This window comes from Miscanthus floridulus, chromosome 17 (genome assembly GCF_019320115.1).
Source record: "Miscanthus floridulus cultivar M001 chromosome 17, ASM1932011v1, whole genome shotgun sequence".
NCBI lineage: Eukaryota > Viridiplantae > Streptophyta > Magnoliopsida > Poales > Poaceae > Miscanthus > Miscanthus floridulus.
In genome coordinates, this window is record NC_089596.1 from 40,188,186 (window position 1) to 40,200,421 (window position 12,236).

General features: G+C 39.6%; 1 protein-coding gene across 1 annotated transcript; it reads left to right on the forward strand.

The window, feature by feature from the left end:
- Window positions 1-184: 184 nt before the first annotated feature.
- LOC136516642 (transcription factor MYB3R-1-like) lies at window positions 185-10,004 on the forward strand. The gene is made up of 12 exons (XM_066510093.1): window positions 185-373; window positions 954-1,194; window positions 1,296-1,350; window positions 1,937-1,994; window positions 2,621-2,715; window positions 2,843-2,946; window positions 4,313-4,441; window positions 4,691-6,362; window positions 6,773-6,978; window positions 8,312-8,390; window positions 8,710-8,931; window positions 9,676-10,004. The coding sequence occupies exons 2-12, from the start codon at window positions 1,079-1,081 to the stop codon at window positions 9,808-9,810; spliced, it is 2,871 nt and encodes a 956-aa protein (XP_066366190.1). The 5' UTR covers window positions 185-373; window positions 954-1,078; the 3' UTR covers window positions 9,811-10,004.
- Window positions 10,005-12,236: the final 2,232 nt, after the last annotated feature.

Here is a 12,236-nt window from a genome sequence, read left to right on the forward strand (position 1 = left end):
AGCCAGCCGTTGGCGTTTGAAAAGCCCCGAAGCGGCAGGCGCACCCGACGCCCGGATGGCTCAGATCCACCCGGTTCCGCGGGTTCCCGACATCCCAACCGTCCTTGCCACTCCGCTCCGTGCCTCTTCCTCCCTCACCCAACCCCGTTCGTTGGCCTCCGCTCCGAAATTTAAAACCTCCCAAGCAGAGCCAAGCCCGGAGAAGCGGAGACCCCTTTTTCCCCCTTTATTAATAAAAATTCGGTGGAAAAAAGCCTTCGCTTTTGGTCTGCGCGATTCGGGATTCCGGAGCACCGCGGCGGCGGCCGGATCGGGGTGGCGGCGCGGTTCGGTCGCCGCTGGAGCGGAGCGGATGCGCCGCGCCCCCTGTGAGGTGGGACTTCTTTTATGCGCTCCCCCTCTCGCCTGCCCTGCTGCCTCGATCCGGTTGCGCGCCCAAGGCCCACCGGCGGCGCAGCGCGGCGCGGCGTTCTGATACCTGGCTTCGCGCTCGGCGCGGCAGCGGAAGGGGTGGCGTGGTTGGGGTGACTGACGCGTTCATTCTGGAGCCGCTCTAGAGTAAGCGGCCGTGGCGATGGATTTGTCGTGGCGGATTTGTGGGTGGGCGTGGCGTTGCGCAATGGTGATAGCGCCGGCGGTGCGCCAGCAGAGCCTTATAAAGGGATTGATGTCCTCTGAGGACTGGGAGGATGTGGGGGGATTTTGAAAGACTATTTGTTCTTCCTTTGTAGATGTTTATCTTGTTCTCGTCTGTGTTCTAGAATTCTCAAATCTAGCCAATTTTACTCGGATTTGTTAATTTCTCACTGCAAAAAGTTCATGTCTTGTGGTTAACTTTGAGTGCATGTCTATCTTGGCAAAATCATAATGCGCCACCATATCTTCATAATTGTGTATTTCTGTAACTATTTGTTTAAATTATTTGATTTTGTTCCTTTTTTCCCTCTTGACAGACTGTGACCACTTCTCCCCCCAGCGAAAAAAACTCCTAGAAGACCTTAGAGGGGTTTAACATTGGGATGAATCTTTGGGCCCTTACCTTGCTTTTAAGTGGAGATTCAGTTTTCTGTTTTCACTTATGATGACGGGTGAAAAGCAAATGACTTCGAAGGGCACAGAGTCTTCATCTTCTTCTGTTCCTCCTGATGGAGGAGTCAGCAGGGAACCTCCAAAAGGGGGGAGATTACCCAATGGGTGGATTTCTATCCGTTTATTAGAACCACTCATCAGGTTTTACATTATGCATATTCCTCCTTAATTCTTATATATACATGTATATTTATCTCCTGCTTCAGGAGGACAACTGGTCCAGCACGTCGCTCATCCAAGGGAAATTGGACTCCAGAAGTGGTAAAGTTGGCACTCTGGTTTCCTAAATATGTTAATAGCATGCATTTTCAATAAAGCATTTGAATAATGAGGTAAATAACCTATCTTAGGTAGCTTAGAGGAATGCTCTGCTAAACGCCCATTCTCAATAAGATAACCTTTTTCTCTACATAGCGAAGATAAATATCATACAGATATATAACTTTTCACCATACATTTCTTCTACTGTAGTTGATAATAGGCAGGGATTACTGTTCTAATTCTCTTGCTGCATTTATTTTCATTTGCAACAAACATTACACACAGTAACACTGTTCAGTGACATGCCTTGCAAGCGGTAGAGTCTTATCGCCTGTGACCGGAAGGTCCCGGGTTCGAGTCGTGGTCTTCTCGCATTGCACAGGCGAGGGTAAGGCTTGCCACTGACACCCTTCCCTAGACCCCGCACAGAGCGGGAGCTCTTTGCACTGGGTACGCCCTTTAATGTTCTTTTTATATGCTAAGCATTTCATCATGAAACCGTGTTGAAGATGGCCTTATATGTGCTTAGACCATATTTTGCCTATCTACTGGTGTGGTCTGATGGGCACATGCTACTCAATTGTAGGATGACATACTTCGCGAAGCTGTTGAAACTTACAAGGGAAAAAATTGGAAAAAGATAGGTACTTTCTTTAGCTGATACAAAGTTGATATGTTGTCTTTTCTCAATTTGTGTAGCACAGGCTGTTAATTTCTTTTTGAAGCATCATATATCCAAATTTAAACTGACCATATACAGTGACACTTCACTTATTTTGCTAACATGCATCTTGTTTGCTTGCGATTTGCATTACAAATCCTGATCTTAAAAAATGGAGTGTTGCATTACACCTTTTTTTTTTAGAACTGTCAACTTAGTTTGATGCACTAGCTCGAAGCTAGCACTTTAGCACCCGTCTTGTTAATGTTTATAGTGTAATAATTTGAATATGTGATATAAAGAATTGCCCCTGATGCTCATAAATTGTGTACATGCTACATACCTTTATTTTTATTTCGCTGTTATTGCATAACTCCGTTTTACCGCGGATATACTTCAATAAATTGACATCAGGTGCACACATCATTCTTTGAATTTTGTGGTTGTATCATTTCTGCTCATGCCAATGACTGTACTGCATCCTTAATTGCTTACAATAATGTGACTCAAACTCAATTTTCATGCTACTATTCCATCCTTTTCCCCTTGCTTGTCAATGAGAATCTTTATCTGAAACTAATGCTTGATAAACTACTTTCTTTCCCCCAGCTGAATCTTTTCCAGGTAGGACTGATGTTCAATGTTTGCATAGGTGGCAGAAGGTTTTGAACCCTGAACTTGTTAAAGGGCCATGGTCCAAAGGAGTAAGTTCTACAGTTTTCCATTTGGGGTTTATTTCACTTTTCTTAAAACAAACTAATCCCATTTATGTTATTTTACTGCATTATATTACATGCTGCATGATTCTTTTATTATTTTCTTTTTTCCCAGGAAGATGAGATCATTATTCAGATGGTAAACAAACATGGGCCAAAGAAATGGTCGACCATAGCCCAAGCTCTTCCTGGACGTATTGGAAAGCAATGTCGGGAAAGGTATGCCATGAAAGATACTTGTAGTAGTGTTACATGATGATATCAGGTGCTGGGGAAATATTTATTAATTTGTGGTTTGGCTTCTATGGAAAATAGGAGTCATGATTTTGGGCATTTGATCAGAGTACCACACTAACTAGAGGAAACTTTCCTACTTCAAAATTACAAATACAATACTAAGTGTAGCTATTGTTTTCCACTCTTCTCGTGATGATTACTATGCTGATAAATTCTCTGAGGAAAAAGTCTACTTAACCCCCCACCTTTCATACAACTTCACCCCCCCAACTATGAAACTGTCTGTTTTACCCCCTAAATTTTTCAAAACCATCTATTTTACCCCCTGGGCGGTTTTTGACAGCGGTTTGCTACAGTAATGGTAGGTTTGAATTTTCCTTTTTTTTATTTTCGGTGAATCTTTGAAAAATCACAGTAAATCATAGAAAAATCATAAAATAAAAAATCTAATTTTGTTGGACTCCACATGAGTAGATCTACATAGTGAATATATAATACGGTATGCTTTAGTACAAAATTTTTACTGTAGCCTTAGATTAATTGGAAAATCTAATTTTGTCTGTAATTAATTGGAATAATTCATAGCTGCAGCTTCTATGGTCCAATTGTGGTGAAATTTTTATGGTACGCTAATTATTGTATGCTTAAACTATAGTAAAAATTTCGTACTCATTGGACTATGTATAACTTAGTTATAGATAAATTCTAATTAATTACAGACAAAATTAGATTTTCCAATTAATCTAAAGCTACAAAAAAAAATTTATACTAAAGCATACCGTATTATATATTCACTGTGTAGATCTACTTATGTGGAGTCCAATAAAATTAGATTTTTCATTTTATGATTTTTCTATGATTTACTATGATTTTTAAAAAATTCACCGAAAATAAATAAAAAAAAAAAAAATTCAAAACCACCGGCACTGTAGCAAAACCGCCGCTGAAAACCGCCCAAGGGGTAAAATAGACGGTTTTAGAAAGTTCAGGGGGTAAAACAGATGGTTTCATAGTTGGGGGGGGTGAAGTAGACCAAGTATGAAAGGTGGGGGGGTTAAGTAGACTTTTTCCAATTCTCTGAAGCCTGAACAGTAACCAATGAAATATATTCATTTGCATATACACTACTCATTTATGTGCAATTACTCTTGAAAATGCATGGCAATTGATTTGAGAAAAGGTTTCATGTATCAAATATCATGAAATGGCATGCCTAGAATTTGTTTCTCTGTGGGCTTGGTTTGGGGCATATGTAATGCAAATTGTTAGTTAGCTGCAAACATGCAAACCATATTAATTTGGAGATAAGTACTGATGTGAAACATTTTGATGTGACATCTTCATTTAGATGGCACAACCATCTTAATCCTGGGATCAATAAGGACGCATGGACACAAGACGAGGAAATCAGGCTCATCCATGCTCATCAAACTTATGGAAACAAATGGGCTGAATTGACAAAGTTTTTACCAGGAAGGTACAGATTCTTTCCCCAGCTTCTTTTAAACTAGCAAGAGTAATAGATAATGTCAAATGGAAAAAACATAATATTCTATGCATTAGTGATACTCCATTGCAGTATGACATATATATCGCATTGTAACATCCTAATATATTATTCGGTTACTAATTAAAAAGTGCATCACTAAATCAGCCTGTTAGAGAATATTGAACTATATTAGAATACATAGAAATTGATGAGTAAGTTTGTATATTATCCTATCAGGACAGACAATGCAATTAAAAATCATTGGCACAGCTCGGTGAAGAAGAAAGTTGATTCATACAGATCATTTGGTTTACTGGCTCAATTCCAGGGTCTCACACCTGTTGAATACACTCCTGGTGGTTTAAATGTTGATTCTTCATCTGCCATGACCAATCAAATTAGCGAAGACAGTGGTTTTAATGTTTTTCGGGAGGCTGAAGATTCAATGGAGTTAAGTCAATCATCGTTTGCCAAGGGTTCTTGCTCTCAGGAGGAGCAAACTGATGTGACTTTGGGATCTCATTTGCATGTGCATGAATCTTTGTGTCAAGATGGTTTCACCAATGCTGAGAATGGTGCTTCTGCTTTACCTGACATGCATCACCACTTATCCACTTCTGACATGGATCAAGATAAACACTTGCAGGAAGGAATAGATTTGGATAAACACTTGCAGCAAGAGTTTTCTCAAGGAATAGATTTGCATCTTGATATAGATGAAGTGCCAAACAACTTTGTGATAAGAGATAGCCAGGCATCCAATGAGCTTGCAGTTCAATTTCAGGACACACAGATTATGAATAGTTCAGAAAATGATGGAGTATCTTTGATACCATATGCTGTAACACCATGTATTCCCATCTTACCTAGTGTTTCTGGATGTGAGCATAACATAAATGTGATGTCCGAAGTGGGCATTAAAAATGATAATTGTTTCCAATCTGAAAAGTGGCAGGATATTTCCATTCAATCAGGTGCATATTCTTCTGAAGCTGCAAGCAACTTTTCAGCACCACTTTACCCATTGCAGACAGCTGAACCAGCAACAATGATAGGTGGCCCTGTGTATTATCAGAGTTTTGTAACGTCATTACCACCGGGCTTCATTTCTTCAGATGGTGCTTCTAATGCATCTGGTGTCCAATTTGAGACAAGTCACAATCCTGTTTCTTGCCAAGATTTGGAGATTAAAACTTGCCACAATCCTTCCAGTGATCCTGATCAAAATTCATATATTAGCAGCGAAGATGACAGAAACAGGACTTCTGAACCAATGGATTGCATACCAGAATCTGAAAAGAAACAGCAGGTTGACGTTGAACAATCATGTTTGGAGCCTGCAGCCTACAGTGGAAAGGAACCATTATCAAGTCATGGTGACACCATATTAAGTGAAAAGGAGGATGCTGGAGCTCTATGCTATGAACCTCCTTGCTTTCCGAGTTTTGAAGTTCCCTTTGTCAGCTGTGAGCTTGTAAACTCCAGCGATCTCCCAGAATATAGTCCTCTTGGCATTCGAGAGTTGATGAGGACATCCTTGAACTTCCCTACCCCAGTAAGATTGTGGGGCTCCCCTCCTAGGGATGGTAGTCCTGATGCTATGCTAAAGAATGCTGTCAAAAGATTCGTGTGCACCCCGTCCATAATGAAAAAAAGGCCTAGAGACCTATCATCTCCTGGTCCTGATATAAGAAACGGAAAGAAATCAAATACTGAAAAGGATTGTAGGAGCTCAGGCATGTCCTCTACAAGAGTTGGGAAATCTTGCATGGATAGCCCTGATGATTCAGCTGATTTAGTTTCACCAAAAGAGAGAACTGCATTTCAAAAGAAGCTCAAGCTTTCTCACGAAAACAAAGAAAATTTGAATAAAATTACTGATCAAGGAGAAAATGAAGGCAATGCAAAGGTAAACAATTTGGCTGAAGCCAAGGGATGTTTCACTGTGGACAGTGATTGTACGAACAGTTTACTAGTACTTTCAATCTACTACTAGTTATTTTATATACTCAATAATTATTTATTCATGGATTAAAAAAAACTAAAAATCTTTGGCTCGAGGAGTGGTGGATCTCCTTTATTGGAAGTGCACATTGCCTATCAATAACGATGTAGCAGAGAAACTAGAAATGTAACGGATCATATAAGGCCTGTGGGGGGATCTTGATGCTTGTATGAAGAGTGGGCTGGTGGCAAAAGTTCACTTATTAGTAATAAAGTTTATAGAATGAAATGCAATTAATCTTACTCTTGAAATATAATTTGCATTGTGTCTTTGCGCGCTTCTTATCTTGTTCCTCTATATATGGTCTGGTCCAGCATTCTATAGGGATTCTTACTCAGAGCAGTGTCGACAACCACAATACACCTAAGCATGGTCCAAATTTTCAAAGTCAGGGGCTAAATACCAGTGCGCAGGCTTTGTCTAACTCTAAAGACATAATATTTTCTAGATCAAAGCCATCAGAGCTTCTTGTTGATAAATCTGCAGCCTGCATTGATGCAGATTATGAGTATGTGAACATGTAAGTTGGATGCTCTTCTACGCTTTACTTAGTGAGAAATTTCCATGAAAGTTTGTTTCACAAATCCTGAAGCTGTGCTGTTAGTATATATAGCTGGTAGTTGTAAATCAACCATCAAATCAATGCTTTTTAAAATTATGTTTAATTTTCTGGGATACTGGCAATAAACCATGTGGTTCTCCCCAGTAGAGCAAAAACTGCTTGGTACTTTTTCTCCAAAATTTATACAAAGTGCATTGAGTTGGGAGAATATTCCCCGACTTAAATAGAGCCACATTACTGGTATGGTACTTCATGGTTTTAAGACAAATCAAGTCACAATTACATCATGATCGAGTCAGCTATTAATTACGGTATGGTACTCTTTTAAAATGCTGTCCTTAAGATCTTCTCAGATTTCATTTGTCAAGGGCGTTGGTGCTCAAGGTAGCTGGCCCTCGACTACGAAGCTCGTAGCTTGGGTTGGTAATGGCGTGGGGTTTATCCCCTGGACGCCCTATGCTGAAGGGGATGAGATTAAGATGAAGGGGATAAGATTAAGAGAACAGGGAGATTAGGAATAGGTTTGTTCTTGCTTGATTCAATCTCAGCATGTTACATGATATAAATAGGAGTCTGGCTCCTTGATAACTGCACAGCCATAACTACTAATCCCCAACCAACTCCTAAATGCCATTGATCACAGCCGCCTGGCCTCCTCGGGCTCCTGCTTTGCAGCTGGCTGCGCATGCACCTCCCTGGGTATTTAGGAGTTGATTAACTGCAATGCTCCTTAACTGCCATTGATTACCGTCTAAGCCTGCTCCTCCTTGGGTGTGCCCCTGGCAGCATCTCGAGCCCTGGGCCGATGTTGGTACTGTCGGTCCCACATGACATCATTATTTTCATTTCAACTATAACTGGTTGATCTGTGGTTAATTTAATGATGGTACAGATCAAATGTTAGAATTCGTCCAGTCAATGATACTTAGTATTGCTAACTTAACTATTGACCCTTGTTTCACTGAGTCAAGAGCTCCTGCCCAGGTTGCTGGCCCTTGGTTTTTAGGCCATGCGATCGCTAGTCGTTTTTTTTCTTGTAGCCCTGTGATGCAACTCTAACCTATTTCTTGGGGTGTTGGTGTGTGTGGTGTTCCTGTACTTGGGTTTGGGTCCTTCACTCGTGTACTCTTTTTTCTACCTTAATGAAATGACGCGCAGCTCTCTTACGTAGTTCGAGAAAAAATTTGACACAGTAAAAAATGCACTATTCCTTTCCAACTATCCTGTGACAATGTCAATTATCCATGATAGTATGAGTACAATCATGATTCTGATTGGCTGTTATTGTCAGATTGGCTGATACTCCAGGTATTAAAAGAGGCTTAGAATCTCCTTCTGCATGGAAGTCTCCTTTCTTCACACCATTCCAGGTAATTATTTTATTTGGAGAGTTTTTGGACTAGGGTTTTGCTTTAGGATTTCCAATTCAAACTATAGTCTGTAGCTCGGGGTTTCATCCAAATATTCTCTTCCTAATCATTGTTAGGCTCAGTTTTCATGGCAAACAAAATGCCAATACTTGTAGGAAAATTTTGGTATCTTCTTTTTTTGGGTGCCTTTTATTCTAGTGATGCCAACTTCATATGGATCAGAGAAAAGACTTGCTTGTCTGGATTATTAACTGTGTGCTTGAAAGTATTATTATTCGCCACATTAAGCAGACTGCTTTATTTTGTTTTGTTCTTTTAGGATGCATACTTCATGAGCCCAGCAAGCAGAACTTTTGATGCCTTAGGATTGGTGAAGCAGATTAATGAGCAGAGTGCTGCTGCTGTGGAGGAAGCACATGTAGTTCTGGCAAGTGGAAGCCCATGGAAACGACATAACAAGGAAAACTCTGACAAAGAAAATATAGAAAATACAGCTTTGAAGCATGAACATGTAACAAGCAAACCTCCATCCATACTCTTGGTATGTAAAGCTTCGTACTGATACTCCCTATTTCTCATTATTGCCAAATAAAAATTCTCACAATACACCATTGTTTAGAAGTTAGAACCTATTCATCTGAGCCTTAAACTTATCTGAAACTTGAATTTTCTCTTGTTCAAAATCATAACATACAACATCCTGTAATTATCTGAAACTTGAATTTTATCTGAAACCCATGAACCTCCTATAAATTATTTGTCTTCTCGTGTTTTCCTTGTATTCCTTTATTTTCACATACTGTATTTGAATACAACATCTCAATACTTTGATGGTTGCATCCAAATCTCTGAGTTGAGGTTCAGAGGTATGGAGCAACCAAGGCACTTCATTCTGCAACCACTGACTTTTCTTTTTAGAAAAGCGAATTTTTATTCCTGCCTCTACATGAGTTATGCACTCAGCCTAGTTCCAGTCTCTGGCTGTTTGAAATAAGCAACAAGGATTATGGATGCTAATGCAAACTCCAGTGGCAATAATCTAATCTTGGACATGGATCAATTAGTTCAGTTGGCTAATTAATGTGGCTTATGATACCTGAACTTATGTGGAAGATGAATGAAATTGAGATTCTGGGGAAATGGAAAACCATGTGGCTTGTGAGAGTTCATGGATTTCCCTTTGATTGGGAAGCATACAAGTAACTGATTGAAACCGAATGCTCAATCTCAACCAAGGGGGCATCTCTTTTGTTTATATTCAAAAACTTTTCAATTTATTCTGCAGGCAGAGGCACGGGTGCTCGATTTCAATGAATGCTCCACACCTGTGAGGAAGAAAGAAGATAAGAAATTGGAAATAGCTTTAGGAGGATCTGCAAGCTCCCCTGTTACTTCCTCGTATCGGATGAATGTGCGGTAACTCTTTGAGGGATGCTGTTGTTCAAGATGTACATGTCTGTTGTTCCCATAAATTCCACCGTTTTGAAATACACATTCCAATTAGTACCTTATTCTTTGTGCTTTGGCACCCCAAATGTCAATTATAAAACGAAACATTTTTTTTTGCAATGTTAAGATTTGTCATGTGTCACTTGAATTAAGTTATATCTTAAATAAGGCAACATATTTAAATTCTGAGTTTATTATGAAATCTTCTTGTCATAGTTGTGTACTAGCGTTCGTTAGATGTATATGTAATTATGTATGCCTGCTCTCCAAAGGTGAGTTAGGCGATTGAAAAGCAAATAACAACTCATATAAATTAAGGAGATGTACACTAGAGAACATCAAATTAGAAAAATAGAAGGCACCTTGTAACTTGTAAGGATGGACAATGTTACCGAACAGTGTAATATAGCTGGCAGCTGGTTGCTTCCAGTAATGGTTGGCAGAATGGAATATGCTTCATATTGTTACTAACCTTGGACAAATCAAAGATGATCACTCCATTAGTGAAGATGACATTATATAGAGAGCCTCATGTGCCATATGGCCTATAATATAGACCTTGGTATACACTTAATACCCCCTTCAAACTCAAGTTGAAAGTAGATGATCTGAATCATTGCGCTTGAGCAAGTCAAGTCAATGCTACTCTCAGGTTTGTGCTTTTAGTGGAAAAATCTGCCACTTGCAGTTTTGAGGGAACATAATGAAGAACAATTGTTTTATCATGACAATAAGAGTGAGTAAAGAAGGCTTCAACACCAATATGCTAAGTTCTTGTTTCGTAGGAGCATTAGTGATATACATGGCTCTAGTATTATGACATAGATGAGGCGTGGGGGCATCACAAGAAATACCAAAATTAGCTAACAACTATCGAGGCCATACAATCTCTATAGTGGTAGTAGTAAGTGCTCGAAGTTATGCCTTTGTACTAGAACGAGATACAATTGCTTGTTTCTTGGACTTCCATGCGACAGAAGAACCAAGAAGAATGCAATAGCCTATGATGGAGCAGACATCCATGAGATCACTTGCCCAAGTAGAGTCCGAGTAAGCATGAGTTGAAACAAACTATCATAAGTATAGAACAAACACTGAAATGATGTCACCAATACAAATCAAATGGCCAAAATGAACATAAGTAGGAGCATAGAGCACTCACAAACTGACTTAAAATATGAATTGCGTGAGCAATATTAGGCCCAATAATAGTAAGGCCAACTAGGTTGCCCACAATATGCCAATATCGAGAAGGATCCTCAGAGGTATACCATTAGTAGCACAAAGCTACAAAGCGCAAATCCATAGGCATTGCAGTGGTGGGATGACCAACAATGTCCGAACAAGCAATAAGGTCTTGGGTGTATCCCTTGATAGAAGGGAAAACTTCAATATGTAAGACAAAAAGAGAGGACCCAAATCAGACATTTGAGATTGCTCACCAAGCTCTTCTCATGAGGAATGTGTTTGACATCATCTTCGGTAATCAACATGCCATCAAAATATAAGAGAAGCAAAGTACAACCACTTGGAGAGAGGTGAATAAATAGAACACGATCATGAGAGCTAGGTGAAACATAGCAACCTGTATCACAGAAACAAAACGCTCAAACCAAGCGCGAGGAGCTTGTTTAAGACCATGTAAATCAGGACGAAGACGGCAAACATATCTAGAGGGAGCATCTACACCCAAAGGTGGCTGCATATAATTTTTTTGTTCAAAACACCATAAAGAAAAGGCAATCTTGACATCCATATGAGGGATGTGAAAGCACCATGACGCCTAAGAGGGGCGGGGTGAATTAGGCAACCTAAAACTCTATTTCTAACTATGACCTCTTTTTCTAAACCTTAGCAAAACCTATGCAATTAAGTAAACTATCTAAATGTGCAACTATGATTTTGCTAGTGTGTTGCCATCTCTACCACAGAAGGAGTTATGCAACCTAGGTTCCAATCCTATCAACTTGCCTATCAACTAAGCTAAGAAAGTAAAGCACACAACCAAGGTAGCAATATCAATGTGGAAGTTAAATATGTGTAGCACATGGTTTTAAGAACAAAACCAGATACACACCATATGTGAGCCTAGGAAGTCAAATCTCACATATAGCTACAAATAAAGGTAATATCAATAGACAATGCTTAAATACATAGCGTATTAGTATAAAGATTATAACCTCAGAGTATAGACAGCAGAAAGACAACTCCAATCTTTAGGCAAAGACTCCAAATCCATATGGACAACTGACTGGTTGATCACAAGCCTAGTTTCTCCAAACTCTAGCAATCTGGTACCCATCCAGGATTTTCATCCAAATATTTCAAAAGTAAAACAAGCGTAAGTACATGTCGTACTCAACAAATATAACTTGGGGTTCATGAGGCTCAAAAGGC